The following is a 20,761-nucleotide window of genomic DNA, read 5'->3' on the forward strand; positions in this document are numbered from 1 at the left end:
GGATTACATGGTAAATGCTATAATTTTCAGATATTAGTAAACAAGTGTTTAAGAGAATATTGTTCTGCAAGATATCACAGTGATGTATGATAGATGAATAGTGAAGTCTGTAGTTTGAGATCATATGTTATTTATAAGGAATATAATTATATTTTAAAAATTAAACATTTTTTTAAAAAGTCATAGCTTGTGGGGTAAAACGCCCCCTACGCTGAGGGGTAAAACGCCTCCCAGGGGGCATAGTTTCTCTCTATCATAATTACTATAATAACATATTTCTGTCTATCAAATCCTTTGTTTTACACTTTATGCAGTATAACGAGGTGGTAAAATCAAAATATTTGAACAAAACATTAAAAAATTACCTCAAGTGAGCATTAGCTAGCTAGCTTGCTAGCACAGTTACTCACTGATGGTAGTTAAATTTGGGATATTCCTGAAATAAATATTAATACATGTTGATACATTACTTGCCTTTTACTTTTAGAGATTAAAAACTATAGTCTGTTCATTTTGCTGTTGATCTATGAAGCAAACTGGTTGGCAAGAAAGGGGGCATTTTACCCCACCTTGGGGCGTTTTACCCCACCAAATTAATATTTATTGTATTAATAAAACGTCTATGAAACAGCAAAGCTGGCATGGAGGTAAGGTTATGAAGGCTATAATTAGGCCTACAATTTAAAAATAATACAGCTATTACTTTTTTCTAAAGTAAGCTACAATTAGGGTAAAATAGCCTATGACGTTATTTCTGCGACAGCTTCAGGCAAGCTCTCTGATGCACGGTGTAGGCTACTATTCCCAGTAGCACAGAATTTTAGAATATGGTGAAGTAATGTTGATTAAAATGGTGTTTTGTATTAAAACATGGCACATTTGGGATATGTTTTGTTAGTGTTGTGTGTATCATCAAGGCTGAGCTTGTCAATAATTCCAATAAATCAGCATGAGCTTTATTCTAATCAATAGATATTTATTTTTGTAATGACAGTCATAATTTCTACATGAAACAAATTCTTCTATACCTTTTTTTTTTTTTTTAAATAAAATTGGTAAATGAAAATCATTTGTTCTATAGGCTACATTAAAGTACTTTTTCAACTATTTACAACATGCGTTAAACATAACAAAATCAACATAAACATTTAAATTTACAGTACATAAAATTAGAAGAAAAAAAAGAAAGACTTTTATTGAGCTGAGCAGGGAGACCCTGGTGGAGCTGCTGGACCTGGACCGGGATGGGCTGGTGGGACATCATCTGGGATGGTCTACAGAGTGTTTAAGTGCATATTTCCACTATCCACTAATGGCGCTTTTCCACTGCATGGTACGGTTCGGCTCGGCGCGGAACGGTTCGGCTCGCTTCGCTTTTCCACTGCGTGGTACGACTCGGCTCGGTACGGCACGGTTCGGTTCGCTTTAGCTCGGTTGCTTTTCCACTGCAGTTAGTACCGCTTCAAAGTGGGTGGGACTGATCGTTATAGTTACCGTCTCTACTGCCATTACATCATCATATTAAATGCGATTTTTTCATTCCGTGTTTCCCCATCCACTCCTCGAGAGGAACGACTGCACCTCGTCCACTGACCACGATTCAGCCATTTCTTTTTTGAAGTTTATACTCTTTTTTTTTTTTAAGCAAATACTTTTAAAACAGGTGCTATAGCGTTGGCTGTTGTCTACTGGCTATTTAAATCTAGCGGGTTGTGTCTCGTGTCGTAAATACAATGACGCTGGTAGTGATGATTCTGTCTGACCAATCAGTGATCTGCAGTGTTTTCACGTCACATTTTAGTATCGGTACGGTACGCTTGGAACCTCAACAGAGGTGGTACCATTTAAAGGAGAACTCCGGTCAATTTTAACATTGAGCTCATTTTTTTGTAAATTTGGAGTGCTGTCAATACAGAGAACAACGACAAAAATCGGTGTTGCCTACACCATGTTATCCTCTTTTTAAAATTCGCACCCTGTTGACCTCAATGGGGCAAGTTTTAAACCTGCTTTTAGCCTCTTAACATCCTTGATGTGTCATTACAAGTGCACAGCCATTGTGAGTGATTCCTTCAGAGTGAAAACGGGTGAATCTGACTGTAGTAGATGTGAAAGATATTAATAAAAATGATGTTATTTCAGTCAGCGCACATACCTGTATTTACATCCTGTTTTCGGTCGAAGTCCATAGTAATCGATTGTCGAGTTCACGCGCATAGGTTTAGTTACCTATGATCACGTGCGTGAACTCGACAATTTTAAAGTGCGAATTTTAAAAAGAGGATAACATGGTGTAGGCAACACCGATTTTTGTCGTTGTTCTCTGTACTGACAGCACTCCAAATTTACAAAAAAATTAGCTCAATGTTAAAATTGACCGGAGTTCTCCTTTAAAGCGAGCTGTACCGTACTGTACCATGCAGTGGAAATGCGCCATAAGTGAGCCGTACCGAACCGAGCCGTACTGTACCATGCAGTGGAAATGCGCCATAAGTGAGCTGTACCGAACCGAGCCGTACCGTACCATGCAGTGGAAAAGCGCCATTAGTTGTCTACCAACCGGTTTGCAGGGCTGATTCAATCGATGGCTTTCTGAAAAAAAGTACTTTTAATAATCACTAATACTGCATTGGGGAAAAACTACTAAAACCTTAGTTAAGCAAAATTATCTTGCATACTAATGTACTTGTATCAAGAGTAAAACTAAAGGTATGTATTCTGCAAGGGGAAAAACTCCTTGTCAGGGTTTTTATGATGGTTTTGCATTTATATTAGGCTACTACTGCATTACTGCGTATGTTGCATTTTACTTCTGTATATTTTGTTACATTGAAACTATATACTTTTGTGTAGTTTAATGTAAAAACGTATTGTGATGTGAGGGGAAAAAAGTACTTAAGTAGGTTACTTCACATTTGTACGTGAATACTTAACGAAGTATGCAGTTCTGAAAATTAAAGTAACAAAATGTAGGCCTATTGTCACAATATTAACAAATTGTTGCTAACTACAGCTGCGTCCCATATCAAAGGGCGCATCTGAAGCGCTCGGACCGGTCTAGCCTACGGAGGATTGTTCTTGTCGCCTGGCAACTGTGACAGCTGCCGATGACGAGTGCGAGAAATACTGGACTTTTTTTATATTCAATTGGGTTTTATATTCAAACAGGGCTAAACCGAAAATACATGACCTGGCAGCGCCGGGGCTGAAACATCATCACCATGTCCTCCAGTAAAATATAAAACATAAAAATGACAATAGCCAATTCTGGCTCCATAGCTGTTTACTCAACTATGAATTATCAGGATGGCAGCGGCTGTCCTCTCGCACCGTTGCTTGGCGCCAGGAGAGGTGATCGGGAACACCTGGTTGCACAATTAGGAAATCCTACGAAGGCTACATGGTGCGACCTTCAAGATCTGCGTCCTTCTAAGGATGCAGCCTTCACATTGGGACACAGCTAGTTGGGTGCCATCCTCAGGGAAGGAGGACAGCAGCACATCCAGCTCCTCTACAAAGTTTCCCAGCTGACCTGGGGGGCAATAAGTGACTACAATATGGATTTTATTGGGAGTTGTAAGTGTAATAGCATGATATTCAAACGAGTTGTTATTGCATAGAGAAGAGAGCACTGAGTATTTCCAATTGTTAGAAACGAGAAGCCCTGTACCCCCACCCCTCCCAGACTGGCGAGGGGAGTGAGAGAAAGAGAAACTGTTAGAGAGGGCAGCGGGGGTTGCTGAGTCTTCTGGACGAATCCAGGTCTCAGTCAAGCCCAAGATACTAAGAGTAGAATGAGATGCAAAGGCTGGAATAAAGTCAGCTTTATTGACTGCTGACTGACAATTCCATAGACCCATAGAAAGAGAGAGAGGTGTGTGTGAGGATGAGAGAATGGGACGCAGATGAGCAGTATTGCGCTGCCTTCTGCACGTGATGAAAGAGCGTTGTCGAGAGACAACAGGAATGTATTGAAAGCACATGTTGAGTAAGGCAAATTAGATAAAAGTGTGAAAGGAAAGGGAGAAGAAGATAATTAAGTGTCTTACTGGTGTCCTTGCTCGGTGGAGTCGCACAGGTAGAGTCGATGTTCTTTACCTGAGTCGGTCTTCACACGAGGAGGCTGAACACGAGAGCTGAACGCTTCTGCTGATGCTTCCGCGACAGCGCACAAACTACATAGATATAATGCTTTCACTGCTAAGTGAGGACAGCTGTCTCGGTCCAGCAATTAGCACAGCAAAAGCAAATAATTCGCAAATGGTAGGAATCGAAACTACTGTTGGACTTAAGTGTAATAAAATTCAAACTACAATTTTTTCCAGACGCGGCTGTTATTTAAAGTGCGAACGCGTATACATAAAATACAGATTTATGTGAAGATAGAGACACCAGCCACCATAGTCACATGTTTGCCCGGGAGCCAGAGCGCCTGACATCAAAGCAAATTTAAAAGTGCTGGCTAATGCTAATCGTAAATTCTCTAAGATCATTATTCACGTCGGCACTAATGATGTTCGACTCCGCCAGTCGGAGATCACCAAAATTAATATTAAAGAGGTGTGTGAACTCGCGTCACCAAGGTCAGATAAATCCCATCACATAGAGCCTATTTTACCTAGATATCATCATATAGAGACTGTGTCTGTTCCCCGCATTTGGAAATCCAAAAAAACGTCCAAACCCATCTAAGGTTAAAAATTTAATTGATGTTCAACAAATAAAAAACACTTATAATACAGATGAACAAATGCTAAAGCTTGGATTGCTGAATATTCGATCTCTTACTCCAAAAACACTCATTGTTAATGATATGATTACAGATTATAACCTAGATGTGCTGTGTTTGACAGAAACCTGGCTAAAACCAAACGATTACATTACTTTAAATGAGTCCACCCCGCAAGATTACTGTTATAAACATGAACCTCGTCTGAAACGCAAAGGAGGAGGTGTTGCTGTAATTTATAGTAATATTTTCAAAACCACTAAGAAATCAAGTTTTAAATATACTTCTTTTGAAGTGTTGGTGCCTAATGTAAAAATATATAGTGTAAACGATAAATCACGTTTGAGATTTGTGCTGGCTACTGAATACAGGCCACCAGGGCATCATAAAGATTTTATCAAAGAATTTGCGGACTTTATATCAGAATCAATATTGACTGCAGATAAAGTACTAATTGTTGGTGATTTTAATATACACATAGATAATGAAAAAGATGCATTGGGATTGGCATTTAAAGACATTCTGAACTCTACTGGAGTTAGACAACACGTGTCAGGACCTACTCATTGTCGTAATCATACTCTAGATCTAATATTATCACATGGAATAGATGTTGATGCCGTTGAAATTCTGCAGCAGAGCGATGACATCTCAGATCATTATCTAGTCTCATGTAAATTACATTTAGCCAAGGCTGCAAAGCTGACGCCGCGTTATAAATATGTTAGACCTATCACTTCTGCCACTAAAGATTGCTTTATTATTAATCTGGGTTAGTGAAACCAGTGTTTCGAGCATAAGATAAGAAGGAGATAATGCCCATGTCCGTTTCCGTATCAGATACATTCAATAAAGTAAACGTTTGGTTAACGTTAAAACTGAAGCATAAGAAAAAAAGTCGGAAAACTTTGCCCATTAATTAGATGTGCAAGGCAAGCAGGCAAGTTTTCGGGTTGTTATGGACAAGTAAAAATTACATTATTGTATATTATATGAAATACAATTATAATAAAATTCTAAGTTATGACTACTGTATACTGTACTGTTTTTATTTTTAAAACGATGTGATGTGAAAAGTAAACATTTCGGCTCGTTTGACTCAGCTCACTGAAAAGAGCCGGTTCTTTTGACTCACGGCTCTTTAAAAAATAAATTCTTATCTCCTTCTTATTATGCTCGAAACACTCAGTTTCTAAAAAGTTTGAAATCTTCTTTGAATTGTTAAAACAACCAACAACAGCACACGAGGAGCTTGAACTCATTCTCTCGCTGCTAGTACAGGTCAAGCGCTACGAACCGGAAGTAGGCAACCGGAGTCGTCGTCATGGCAGCGCGCATTGTTTAGACTGAGCAGAATAAGGTGGATTAGAAGAAAATAAACATAATCCTAGGTATTTATTTGAAACAGTGGCTAAACTAACGAAAAAGAAAGCTTCGAGCCCAGAAGTTTCCAAGCAGCACAGCAGTAATGACTTTATGAACTTCTTCACTTATAAGATTGATAATATCAGGGAGAAAATTATAACTATGCAACCATCTACTACAGTATCGCATCAGGCAGTGCATTGTAGTCTCCCTGAGGAAAAATTTGATTCATTCATTGCTATTGGAGAGGAAGAATTTACTAAACTCGTTAAATCATCTTAATCGACAACATGTATGTTAGACCCTATACCGACTAAGCTACTGAAAGAGATGCTCCCAGAGGTCATAGATCCTCTTCGTTCTTACTATCATAAATTCGTCTTTGTCTCTAAGATACGTACCAAAAACCTTTAAGCTGGCCATGATTAAACCACTTGTTAAAAAAACACATCTTGATCCTACAGAACTAGTCAATTACAGGCCGATCACGAATCTGCCTTTTCTGTCAAAGATATTAGAAAAAGCAGTATCTTCACAACTGTGTTCCTTTCTTGAAAAAAATTATATCTGCGAGGATTTTCAGTCAGGATTTAGACAGTACCATAATACCAAGACAGCTCTCATTAGAGTCACAAATGATTTGCTCTTATTATCCGATCGTGGCTGTATCTCTCTATTAGTGTTACTCGATCTTAGTGCTGCATTTGACAGTATCGACCACAACATTCTTTTAAATAGACTCGAAAATTATGTTGGCATTAGTGGAATTGCACTAGCATGGTTTAAATCATACTTATCTGACCGTCATCAGTTTGTAGCAGTAAATGAAGAGATGTCTCATCGATCACAAGTTCAGTATGGCGTACCACAAGGCTCAGTACTAGGACCGTTGCTGTTCACTCTGTACATGTTACCCTTGGGCGATATCATTAGGAAACATGGAATTAGCTTTCACTGTTATGCTGACGATACTCAGCTGTATATTTCTTCAAAACCTAACGAAACTTATCAATTCACAAAATTAACAGAATGCATAGCTGATATAAAAAACTGGATGACTAGTAATTTCCTACTTCTAAATTCTGAAAAAACAGAGATTCTAATTATTGGACAAAAAACTCCCACACGTAATAACCTAGAATACTGTCTAAAACTTGATGGCTGCTCTGTTAAGTCTTCGTCGTCAGTTAGGAACCTGGGTGTGCTCTTTGATACCAATCTTTCATTTGAAAGTCACATGTCTTGTATCTGTAAAACCGCATTTTTCCATCTTAAAAATATATCTAAATTACGCCATATGCTCTCAATGACAAATGCGGAACAATTAGTTAATGCGTTCATGACCTCAAGGCTAGATTATTGTAATGCTCTACTGGGTGGTTGCCCTGCACGCTTAATAAACAAACTACAGCTAGTCCAAAACGCAGCAGCTCGAGTTCTTACCAGAACCAGAAGTATGACCATATTAGCCCGGTTCTGTCAACACTGCACTAGCTCCCTATTAAACATCGCATAAATTTTAAAATATTGCTGATTACTTACAAAGCACTAAATGGTTTAGCTCCGCAGTACTTGAGCGAGCTCTTAACGCATTATAGTCCTTCACATCTATTGCGATCTCAAAATTCCAGCCAGTTAATAATACCTAGAATATCAAAATCAACTGCTGGCGGTAGATCCTTCTCCTATTTAGCACCAAAACTTTGGAACAGTCTTCCTAACATTGTCCGGGAAGCAGACACACTCTTTCAGTTCAAAGCTAGATTAAAGACACATCTCTTTGACCTAGCATTCACATAATACATTATAGACTTCTTTTTTTCAATCTTAGGGTGCATAGATTAGGTCAGCCGGAACCGGGAACACTTCCCATTAATCCTGATGTACTCGTTATGTCATAAGTAGAATGGCATCTACGCTAATTTTACTGTCTTTGTTTATCCCGAGGTTTTCCCACAGCCTGCTGGATCCAGGCCGTATCCAGATCTGACGAAGGACCTTCGCCTGGACCCGATGACAACGCAGTGCTGAAGTGCCAACTAGTCTCTCCCTATGGAGGATCCCTTTACCACTCTACAGATATGGTCAGATATTGATATTGATATATTGATACAGATATTGTCAATGTCAGGAAAATTCATTTTGCGTACTTGCCCCGAAGTGATAAAATAAAATTCTGTATCGAAATTTATAAGGAAAGACCAGTGCTTTGTTTAGGCTTGGTTTGTAGGGAATTACAAACCTGCGCACATATATTCAAACACACATAACTATAGAACCAATTCTTAATGCGCATGTGAACGCCATCAGCGTTTCTCCCAGGTTCGCGTTTAAAGTCTGTGTAGAGAGAATGGTGTCGTCTTAGCGGCCCTTAATTTAATAACAAATGATCGTTGCGACGGAAGCGAATCAAATCAAAACTAACTTTAGCTGGAAAATAACTTTTTAAAGAACCGCTATAAAGCCAAAACAATCTCTGTTACCTAAAATTATACGTTTATCTCTGTAAAGCTGCTTTGAAACAATCTACATTGTTAAAAGCGCTATATAAATGAAGATGACTTGACTTGACTTAAAGATAAAAATTCAAAATTATTACAGAATGGAAAATAGCCTTACCATGACTTAAATGGTACAATGAAACAACAGCAGAACTGGATGTTTAAGAAAGACCACCAGCGGGCTCTGACGGTCTCACAGACTGACCGCTTGTCCTGGCTCAGGCCTCGGTCTAACCTGGTTTATAACCCTTAATTCACAGTTGCTGTCTCGGTCCAGCAATTAGCACAGCAAAAGCAAATAATTCGCAAATGGGAGGAATTGAAACTACTGTTGGACTTAAGTGTAATAAAATTCAAACTGCAATTCTTTCCAGACGCGCCTGTTATTTAAAGTGCGAACGCGAATGCATAAAATACAGATTTATGTGAAGATAGAGACACCAGCCACCATAGTCACGTTTGCCGGGAGCCAGAGCGCCTGACATCAAAGACATTCTGAACTCTACTGGAGTTAGACAACACGTGTCAGGACCTACTCATTGTCGTAATCATACTCTAGATCTAATATTATTATCACATGGAATAGATGTTGATGCCGTTGAAATTCTGCAGCAGAGCGATGACATCTCAGATCATTATCTAGTCTCATGTAAATTACATTTAGCCAAGGCTGCAAAGCTGACGCCGTGTTATAAATATGTTAGACCTATCACTTCTGCCACTAAAGATTGCTTTATTATTAATCTTCCTAATCAGTTTCATCATCTCAGCATCCCAGATAGCTTTGAAGAACTTGATATTGCGACAGAAACTTTTAACTCTCTCTTTTCCAGCACTTTAGACACAGTTGCTCCGTTGCGCTTAAAGAAGATTAAAGAAAATAGTCCAACGCCGTGGTACAATGAGCACACTCAGGCCCTTAAGAGAGCAGCCAGAAAAATGAAGCGCAACTGGAAGAAAACAAAACTAGAGGTATTTCGCATTTCATGGAAAGAGAGCTCAATTGCATACAGAGAGGCCTTAAAAGCTGCCCTATTAGAAGAAAATAAACATAATCCTAGGTATTTATTTGAAACAGTGGCTAAACTAACGAAAAAGAAAGCTTCAAGCCCAGAAGTTAAGCAACACAGCAGTAATGACTTTATGAACTTCTTCACTTATAAGATTGATAATATCAGGGACAAAATTATAACTATGCAACCGTCTACTACAGTATCGCATCAGGCAGTGCATTGTAGTCTCCCTGAGGAAAAATTAGATTCATTCATTGCTATAGGAGAGAAAGAATTTTGCAAACTCGTTAATTCGTCTAAATCGACAACATGTATGTTAGACCCTATACCTACTAAGCTACTGAAAGAGATGCTCCCAGAGGTCATAGATCCTCTTCTTAATATCATTAATTCGTCTTTATCTCTAGGATACGTACCAAAAACCTTTAAGCTGGCTATGGTTAAACCGCTTGTTAAAAAAACCCAACTTGATCCTACAGAACTAGTCAATTACAGGCCGATCTCGAATCTGCTTTTTTGTCAAAGGTATTAGAAAAAACAGTATCCTCACAACTGTGTCCCTTTCTTGAAAGAAATGATATCTGCGAGGATTTTCAGTCAGGATTTAGACCGTACCATAGTACTGAGACAGCGCTCAGAGTCACAAATGATTTGCTCTTATCATCCGATCGTGGCTGTATCTCTCTATTGGTGTTACTTGATCTTAGTGCTGCATTTGACACTATTGACCACAACATTCTTTTAAATAGACTAGAAAACTATGTTGGCATTTGTGGAATTGCGCTAGCATGGTTTAAATCATACTTATCTGACCGTTATTAGTTTGTATCAGTGAATGAAGAAATGTCTTGTCGATCACAAGTTCAGTATGGCGTACCACAAGGCTCAGTACTAGGACCGTTGCTGTTCACTCTGTACATGTTACCCTTGGGCGATATCATTAGGAAACATGGAATTAGCTTTCACTGTTATGCTGACGATACTCAGCTGTATATTTCTTCAAAACCTAACGAAACTTATCAATTCACAAAATTAACAGAATGCATAGCTGATATAAAAAACTGGATGACTAGTAATTTCCTACTTCTAAATTCTGAAAAAACAGAGATTCTAATTATTGGACAAAAAACGTCCTCACGTAATAACCTAGAATACTGTCTAAAACTTGATGGCTGCTCTGTTAAGTCTTCGTCATCGGTTAGGAACCTGGGTGTGCTCTTTGATACCAATCTTTCATTTGAAAGTCACATGTCTAGTATCTGTAAAACCGCATTTTTCCATCTTAAAAATATATCTTAATTACGCCATATGCTCTCAATGACAAATGCGGAACAATTAGTTAATGCGTTCATGACCTCAAGGCTAGATTATTGTAATGCTCTACTGGGTGGTTGCCCTGCACGCTTAATAAACAAACTACAGCTAGTCCAAAACGCAGCAGCTCGAGTTCTTACCAGAACCAGAAGTATGACCATATTAGCCCGGTTCTGTCAACACTGCACTGGCTCCCTATTAAACATCGCATAAATTTTAAAATATTGCTGATTACTTACAAAACACTAAATGGTTTAGCTCCGCAGTACTTGAGCGAGCTCTTAACGCATTATAGTCCTTCACGTCTATTGCGATCTCAAAATTCCAGCCAGTTAATAATACCTAGAATATCAAAATCAACTGCTGGCGGTAGATCCTTCTCCTATTTAGCTATACCGACTAAGCTACTGAAAGAGATGCTCCCAGAGGTCATAGATCCTCTTCTTAAAATCATTAATTCGTCTTTATCTCTAGGATACGTACCAAAAACCTTTAAGCTGGCTATGGTTAAACCGCTTGTTAAAAAAACCCAACTTGATCCTACAAAACTAGTCAATTACAGGCCGATCTCGAATCTGCCTTTTTTGTCAAAGGTATTAGAAAAAAACAGTATCCTCACAACTGTGTTTCTTTCTTGAAAGAAATGATATCTGCGAGGATTTTCAGTCAGGATTTAGACCGTACCATAGTACTGAGACAGCGCTCAGAGTCACAAATGATTTGCTCTTATCATCCGATCGTGGCTGTATCTCTCTATTGGTGCTACGGATCTCAAAATTCCGGCCAGTTAATAATACCTAGAACATCAAAATCAACTGCTGGCGGTAGATCCTTTTCCTATTTAGCACCAAAACTTTGGAACAGTCTTCCTAACATTGTCCGGGAAGCAGACATACTCTGTCAGTTCAAAGCTAGATTAAAGACACATCTCTTTGACCTAGCCTTCACATAATACATTATAGACTTCTATTTTTCAATCTTAGGCTGCATAGATTAGGTCAGCCGGAACCGGGAACACTTCCCATAAATCCTGATGTACTCGTTACGTCATAAGTAGAATGGCATCTACGCTAATCTACGCATACACTGCTCAAAAAAATAAAGGGAACACTTAAACAACACAATGTAACTCCAAGTCAATCACACTTCTGTGAAATCAAACTGTCCACTTAGGAAGCAACACTGATTGGCAATCAATTTCACATGCTGTTGTGCAAATGGAATAGACAACAGGTGGAAATTATAGGCAATTAGCAAGACACCCCCAATAAAGGAGTGGTTCTGCAGGTGGTGACCACAGACCACTTCTCAGTTCCTATACTTCCTGGCTGATGTCTTGGTCACTTTTGAATGCTGGCGGTGCTTTCACTCTAGTGGTAGCATGAGACGGAGTCTACAACCCACACAAGTGGCTCAGGTAGTGCAGCTCAGCCAGGATGGCACATCAATGCGAGCTGTTGCAAGAAGGTTTGCTGTGTCTGTCAGCGTAGTGTCCAGAGCATGGAGGCGCTACCAGGAGACAGGCCAGTACATCAGGAGATGTGGAGGAGGCCATAGGAGGGCAACAACCCAGCAGCAGGACCGCTACCTCCGCCTTTGTGCAAGGAGGAGCAGGAGGAGCACTGCCAGAGCCCTGCAAAATGACCTCCAGCAGGCCACAAATGTGCATGTGTCTGCTCAAACGGTCAGAAACAGACTCCATGAGGGTGGTATGAGGGCCCAACGTCCACAGGTGGGGGTTGTGCTTACAGCCCAACACCGTGCAGGACATTTGGCATTTGCCAGAGAACACCAAGATTGGCAAATTCGCCACTGGCGCCCTGTGCTCTTCACAGATGAAAGCAGGTTCACACTGAGCACATGTGACAGACGTGACAGAGTCTGGAGACGCCGTGGAGAACGTTCTGCTGCCTGCAACATCTGTGAAGAGCACAGGGCGCCAGTGGCGAATTTGCCAATCTTGGTGTTCTCTGGCAAATGCCAAATAGGGGTGTGACGGTTAGTATATAACCGTGAGACCGACGGTTATAGTTGAACACCGTCATCAGAACTCTATAACCGCCAAAACCGTGTTATTAAAATATTTTTTACAAACATTTTTTATCGTAGAGAATGTTTAAATACTAATTAAAAAGTGTTATTAATGGTCTATGTCGTTTCCAACTGTATTTGATTCTTTGCCAAGTACCCCCTGACCGACCGCCAATCATTTGAGATAGAAATAAAAGCTATGACTATGATATAGTGATGTGCCATCATTATGAGGTTTATTAAACAAATGAAAAACATTTGCAATAATAAACATTAGCAATAAACATTTGCAATAATAAACAACGTATCATTACCGATAACTGATCGTGCAGTTTAATTACCCCTTGACTGGCCCCAAACATGTTTGATAAAAGAAAAATATACAGTGTGTATATAGCCTATATGATGTGTATTACATTTTAGCTAAAAAACAATTGTAATAAAAGATAGGATCATAAGATGCGCAATATATCGGGAGAAGTGAAGTGAATGAAGTTTGTTTTGTAAATCGTCAGACATGATTTTTACCACTTCATTAAGTTTTGCTTGTAGAAAGCTTTTCTTTAAAGCGAATTTCGTTTTGTACAAATTGTATCTTAATTTTATTAATTTTAATTTTATTGCATGTATTTAATAAATAAAAAGCAGACAATATAATAACCGTGACATGGAGGCGCCGGTGCGCCACGTTCACTCACGGTTATATACTAACCGTCACACCCCTATTTGGCATTTGCCAGAGAACACCAAGATTGGCAAATTCGCCACTGGCGCCCTGTGCTCTTCACAGATGTTGCAGGCAGCAGAACGTTCTCCACGGCGTCTCCAGACTCTGTCACGTATGTCACATGTGCTCAGTGTGAACCTGCTTTCATCTGTGAAGAGCACAGGGCGCCAGTGGCGAATTTGCCAATCTTGGTGTTCTCTGGCAAATGCCAAATGTCCTGCACGGTGTTGGGCTGTAAGCACAACCCCCACCTGTGGACGTCGGGCCCTCAAACCACCCTCATGGAGTCTGTTTCTGACCGTTTGAGCAGACACATGCACATTTGTGGCCTGCTGGAGGTCATTCTGCAGGGCTCTGGCAGTGCTCCTCCTGCTCCTCCTTGCACAAAGGCGGAGGTAGCGGTCCTGCTGCTGGGTTGTTGCCCTCCTACGGCCTCCTCCACGTCTCCTGATGTACTGGTCTGTCTCCTGGTAGCGCCTCCATGCTCTGGACACTACGCTGACAGACACAGCAAACCTTCTTGCCACAGCTCGCACTGATGTGCCATCCTGGCTGAGCTGCACTACCTGAGCCACTTGTGTGGGTTGTAGACTCCGTCTCATGCTACCACTAGAGTGAAAGCACCGCCAGCATTCAAAAGTGACCAAGACATCAGCCAGGAAGCATAGGAACTGAGAAGTGGTCTGTGGTCACCACCTGCAGAACCACTCCTTTATTGGGGGTGTCTTGCTAATTGCCTATAATTTCCACCTGTTGTCTATTCCATTTGCACAACAGCATGTGAAATTGATTGCCAATCAGTGTTGCTTCCTAAGTGGACAGTTTGATTTCACAGAAGTGTGATTGACTTGGAGTTACATTGTGTTGTTTAAGTGTTCCCTTTATTTTTTTGAGCAGTGTATATTCAAACGCACATAACTACAGAACCAATTCTTAATGCGCATGTGAACGCCATCAGGGTTTCTCCCAGGTTCGCGTTTAGAGTCTGTGTAGAGAGAATGGTGTCGTCTTAGTGGCCCCTAATTTAATAACAAATGATCATTGCGACGGAAGCGAATCAAATCAAAACTAACTTTAGCTGGAAAATAACTTTTTAAAGAACCGCTATAAAGCCAAAACAATCTCTGTTACCTTAAAGGAACACTCCACCGTTTTTTCACATTAAACTATGTTATTCCCATAATAACAATAACATCTCAGTGTGTGCACTCAATCGCTCTGGCGCGCGGCGACACTTTGATAGCACTTAGCTTAGCCTAGTTCATTCATTAGGTACCAATTTGATACCTACTGAATGAACTAGGCTAAGCTAAGTGCTATCAAAGTGTCGCCGCGCGCCAGAGCGATTGAGTGCACGCACTGAGACGAGAGAGGTATGTATCAACTCGTCTTAGTTAAGGGAATAACAGTTTAATATGAAAAAACGGTGGAGTATTCCTTTAAATTATACGTTTATCTCTGTAAAGCTGCTTTGAAACAATCTACATTGTTAAAAGCGCTATATATATATATATATATATATATATATATATATATATATATATATATATATGAAGATGACTTGCCTTGACTTGAAGATAAAAATTCAAAATTATTACAGAATCGAAAATAGCCTTACCTTGACTTAAATGGTACACTGAAACAACAGCAGAACTGGATATTTAAGAAAGCCCACCAGCGCGCTCTGACCGTCTCACAGACTGACCGCTTGTCCTGCTTTTGAGAATTTGTATAAAAAATAAATAAAAACAGTATGCCTTTTGCCTGCTTTGATCAAGACAGGATATAATACATTTGAACATTATGTTCCTTATGTGAAAACATACCAGTGGCCTGGGTTGGTTTTGCAACTGGAAATCTGGGTTTCCTTCCTGGCACGTATGTTTGTCCGTCCCCAGCAATCTGTGAAACTACAAAAAACAGAAGTTTAGAATATGGTGAAGTAATGTTAATTAAAATGGTGTTTTGTATTAAAACATGGCACATTTGGGATATGTTTTGTTAGTGTTGTGTGTATCATCAAGGCTGAGCTTGTCAATAATTCCAATAAATCAGCATGAGCTTTATTCTAATCAATAGATTAAGTTAACATGTAAACAAACGCTTATATTTAATGGTAATGGTAACGTAGTATTTGAAGTTAATGATAGCCCCTCACAAACCAGGACCACACGGTGCACAAGCTGCATTTCTACAAATGATTAAATTAACCAATTCAACTTAAGTAGTCACAGATACACTGTCTCTAACATAAAAGTTAAAATCCAACTTACAGAGCAACAATTATTTATTAATCTGATTAGTATACGAACTTACCGAGCCAAATACCGCCGCCATTACTGAAGATTCGCCGAATATTACTGAATATTTGTGTCCATTGCAGAGTCACACCTCCATTTTAATCATCCTCATCATCCTCCAGATCCTCTGTCTCTTCCAGGGCCTCCGTCTCCTGCAGGGCTGCTTGCAAAGCCTGCTCTTCCTCCACACTGGGGTCCTGGGCCTCAGTGATTTCGGGTCCGCTGCGGTGTTCGCTGTGTGACGGTGGAAGCATTATTGGGGTGTAGGCCTCTCCGATATAGTTCAACCCCCAACCAATGTATATGTTTCCAAACTTCTTGCCACTTTCAGAAGCATAAGCATAAGCTCCAGGCCAGAGGTTGGAGCGCAGCACAGCGATGGAAAACTGAGGAATGAGGTTAGAGGAGATCATGGAGCTCCAAGATGGGGTGTCATGAATCTTTGCATCCTCAGACAGAGGCGTCAGAAGAGGAGGCCCAATCTCAGACTCCAGCTCATCAGGTTCTTCCTCCTCCTCGGCATCTTCGTCAACGTCATCCACTGACTTCGGAGTTATGTTTACCCACACACATCGGCCCTGTGTAAGTATGTGCTGTACATGATGGGCCCATAGGTTCAGAGACTCAGCCATCTCGTGTATATGATTTCCCTCAAAGTTAGGATTCTCCTCAAAGGTGTCTCGCAGTCCTTCATCATCTCCTTCATCATCTCCTTCATCCTCCCCAAACTGGTAGAATCCCACAGGGCTGACGTGCGTGGCGGCTGAGATCCGTGCGATCTGGGCACGCAGGTAGTTGGCCTCATTGCCAGGAAAGAGAGGGAAACTTACAACAGGAGCATCAAGCCTGCCTGAGAAGAGCCTGCGGATCTGCCGCGCTGCTGTGATCTGAGCGGGGGTGACCACCGGCAGTCTGACCCACGGCATGCCGGGCTCTTGACACACAAAATAAGTGAATTTATTGACGCCAGTGTGATTTTCTTCCTTTGGCACTGGCGGAGGTGGCATGTAAGTTGATTTAGGGAGTGGATCAGCAGCTTCTACAAGCTCTGCTTCATCCTTGTCCTTCTGTGACTCTTTCTCCTCATTTGATGGTTCTGTGCTCTCCTGCTCCTCCTCCCCTTCACCTTCTCTGAATTCCCCCTCAGCCACCAGGTAGTTGCTCTGTGTGCCGAGGATCTTGCCCCAGAATCGACAGCGCTGGAGACACTGTGTGTCCACCAGTTGTTTCAAAGCCAGAAAGATTCTCTGCATCTCCTCTTTCCCCAGACCCACACCAGCTTGCTCAAAGAAGAACGCCAGTTCTGCAACATTCGGTAGAGGAGAATCCACCAGCTCTTCCTCGGGATCACCGTCCCTGCCTGCCGCACGTTTGAAGAGTGTCTTCTGCTGCTCAGCCAGCAACTGAGCTGAGGATGAGGATGGATTGTCACGCAAGGTGTCCTGTTTCACCTGAAGGATACTTCCTTTCAGCTCGCGACTTATGTCCTCGATCACATCGACTGCATTCTCTGGACGCTCATCCATAACTTTGGTTAACAGTCGTACAAGGTTGTCATAGAGATTGAGGTTTGTTTTAGTGCTGTTCTTCATCACGAAAGCCTTAAAACGAGCTGCCGCCTCTAGTCGCTCGTTGTTCAACGCTTTGTCGGTCATCTCCATTTTAGTAAAACTTAACTTTATAACTTTAACTGTAAAACTTTAGTAAACACTGGCGCCGACTGTAAAACTTTAGTAAAAACTGTTGCCGACTAATTAAAAACAAACGGGGTATATATATATATATATATATTCCAATCCGTATTTCACAGATATTCACTTTAGGCAATTCTCCTCTCACACAAACTGCAGCGAATGACAAGCAAACAAGACGGCATCTTTTGAAGGCCGATTACGTCACCGCCAAATGCGTCATCGCCGATTGCGTCATCCAACGAAGGCCCGTATTCGAAGGCCGGTTGCGTCATCGCGGCGCGACGAAGGCTAAAAGCGACACCAAATGCACCCTTCTTTCCCATGTTCTTTCCCCGTGAAAGGAAGGATACAAAACGGATCCTTAGTGGCTTATTCTACCCCATAAGTCATTGTGCGCCGGTGACGACTGCATCGTCAATAATTTATTTAATTTTTTAAAGGCGGCCGAGATTAGAGTTCGGTGATGGACAGCAAATTCAGATTTAAATGTAACGTTAAAGGGGCATTCCACCCATTTGAACATTGTTTTTTATTTAAAGTGGGTCATATATGTAGTCGAAATGTAAAATAAATTTTGAATTTGGTGCCTTCGTGACCGAGGAAAGACAAAAAATAACTTCAGGACGCATTTGTATGAAAGACAACAACTCCCACAATGCACCACATTGCACAGCTACGCAGAAATCCAGAAAGCGCATATCTGCCTATAAGAGAAATCAGCTAGCTACCACCAGAGCTTGAAATTGATTTCACACAAAATGTCTAGTTAGTTGGCGAACTCATTAGTGCATTACTCCTCGTTTGTATTTCTTTCGAAAAGGTGAATTATTGCATGGTACCTGGATGTTCAGTCAGAACATATGCGGTGCGAAACTAGGATAGTTCACAACACAAACGTCCGTGTCCTCGTCTGATTCAGAGATTTCGTCCAGGAGAAATTGTCATCGTTGAAATTCTTTGCCACAGACGGACTCTATTTCTGTGTTCGTAGCGGTTCGTAGTTGCATAGTGAGATCACCGGCGCCACCAGTCCGCCCTAACTCGAGCCAGTCCGGGCTCCTCGTCCGCGGCAGGCAGGTCTTCTGCCTCGGCTGCTCTTCGCTATAATGCGGCTTGTAAAGGTAGCCACAAACACCTGATTCAAGCATCAGACTTCTGAAATCCTCTTCTTCTATATCATATTGAGCACTCTCCTCCGCTATTGTCATAACTTTACATCTGTCTCCACAGCGCCTGTTAGCTTAGCTTCAAACAAGATGGAGGATATTGCTTTCATGGTGCGTTCAAGTCATCTCGTATAGATCGTATTTACGAGTTGAACGCCACCACAATGTCGTAAATACCAGTGGGGAGCTCGGGATTTTCTCTAAGCTCCGATCTTTACGAGTTGGGGGCGTGTCAGTGATTAACATGGCGGAATACACAATACGTAAAGGTATTTAGCTGTGATATTGTCAGGCTTTTCTATTTACAGCGCAGTTAGCTAATCGCCAACACAGAATATGATTGTATTATAATATAACAATGCAACATGTAACGATGAGCTGGCAGTGGCTTCATAAATTAATTAAAAACATAAAAATACAAAGTACACTTGATGCACATTTCTTTGTTCTTCATTTTCTAGAACAAGAGTTTAAAAACCTTACTGTATTTTTGTGTAATTAATTAAGAGAAAGTACTCCGCCATCTTGCTCCGACGAAAGTGACTTGAACGCACATGCCGTTATAAGCACGACTTCCCACCTCGTACGTACGAACTTCCCAGGAGGACTTGAACGCACCATTAGTTTCAGAGAGTAAAGTCCCACCCACTGATCTGTAATAGGTCTGTAGCGTGAGCAGGTCCCGCCCCCTGGGAAAGATGAGGAACGAGTGTCTGTAGTCTCAACAGAAATCCCCCGTCATTGTAGGAGGAAGTGTAAGAGGTAAATAACGGATTTCTCCCGTCTCAGGTGAAAATGAGAGAGTGTTGCACGACCATTCAACAGTATGACTGGGTTTCTAACAATGCAAAGCTTAATGCTAATGGGTGGAGTGTCCCTTTAAGTATTATGTTTTCATTTACTCAAATAGCTAGCGAAACCACAGTTAAAGTTTTTTATAAACTTCATCTTAACTCCTTCGTCACCATTGCGTGGCTTCATTTGTCAGGTAGTTTGAGGCAAACCGTGTGCTAATATTGTAATATTGCACTAGTCTATCTCACTTGTGTATTATAAGAAATATCACTCAGCCTATAAAGCCCACAACAATAAGAAAAGCATTAGATAAGGCAATGGGGTTTCACTTTTGTGTTTTTGTAGTGCTGTCATGCAAGCTATGTGGTTTTAACCAAATTTGAGTATCCAGAAATATGATTTCTTAAGTATGTTTTATGCATGTCTTGATGGGTCATATTTTGCAGTGTTAACAATGTACTTAAGATTGCACCCCCTGTGCCCTTTATGCTTTTTTAGAGCAATTCAGGAGAAAATGGGTCTGGGGAAGGTAACTGCCATACAGGCAACAAAAAAAAAATTGGTAGCCTACAGCTTAAAAAATATATATATACTGTGTATATATATATATATATATATATATATATATATATATATATATATATAAAGTAAAATATATAAGAAAATAAATACACACGTCTTAGCTGAAATGTAGTGCTGTTGTTGTTAACAAGCCATGGTTCATTTGCTCTGCCCTTAGGATTGCAAATGTCCTGGGACAGGTGAGGGTGTGAGTGGGAAACCCACTACTGATACTTGGCCCTGGTTTATCCTCATGGATGAGGTGTTGGGACAGAGGCATTGCACCAACCCCCCTGTCGTCATTGCCTTAATAAAAAGGATGAGTTTTTGGACTTGATCAGAGAAGACATGCAACTAGAGAGGGAGGCAGAGGGGAGGAGAGCACAGGAAAGAAGGGAGAGGATGGACAGGCTGTTTTCTCTTCTTGAGAGAATGATTGAAAAATATATATTTTTTCTACATATTCTTGTTTAACTTTTTTTCACTTTTATTTTTTAAAAGGAAAGAAATTCTGTACATTATTTTTATGCAACTTTAAATGTGTAAATAAAAGAATGAATTGTTC

At 40.6% G+C, this 20,761-nt stretch overlaps 1 protein-coding gene across 1 annotated transcript in view; it reads right to left on the reverse strand.

Annotated features, from left to right (window-relative positions):
- Positions 1-17,673, reverse strand: part of LOC311066771 (radial spoke head protein 4 homolog A-like) — a 52,443-nt gene extending 34,770 nt beyond the window's left edge. The window contains exons 1-3 of the mRNA XM_084088122.1: positions 15,997-17,673; positions 15,507-15,590; positions 15,299-15,396 (exon numbers count right to left, since the gene is read on the reverse strand). Of these exons, the coding sequence (XP_083944248.1) occupies positions 16,079-17,641 (1,563 nt within the window). The 5' untranslated portion in view covers positions 17,642-17,673 and the 3' untranslated portion in view covers positions 15,299-15,396; positions 15,507-15,590; positions 15,997-16,078. The remainder of the gene's footprint in view (positions 1-15,298; positions 15,397-15,506; positions 15,591-15,996) is intronic.
- Positions 17,674-20,761: the final 3,088 nt, after the last annotated feature.

This window comes from Abramis brama (assembly GCF_963993115.1).
Source record: "Abramis brama genome assembly, chromosome: 17".
NCBI classification, from domain to species: Eukaryota; Metazoa; Chordata; class Actinopteri; order Cypriniformes; family Leuciscidae; genus Abramis; species Abramis brama.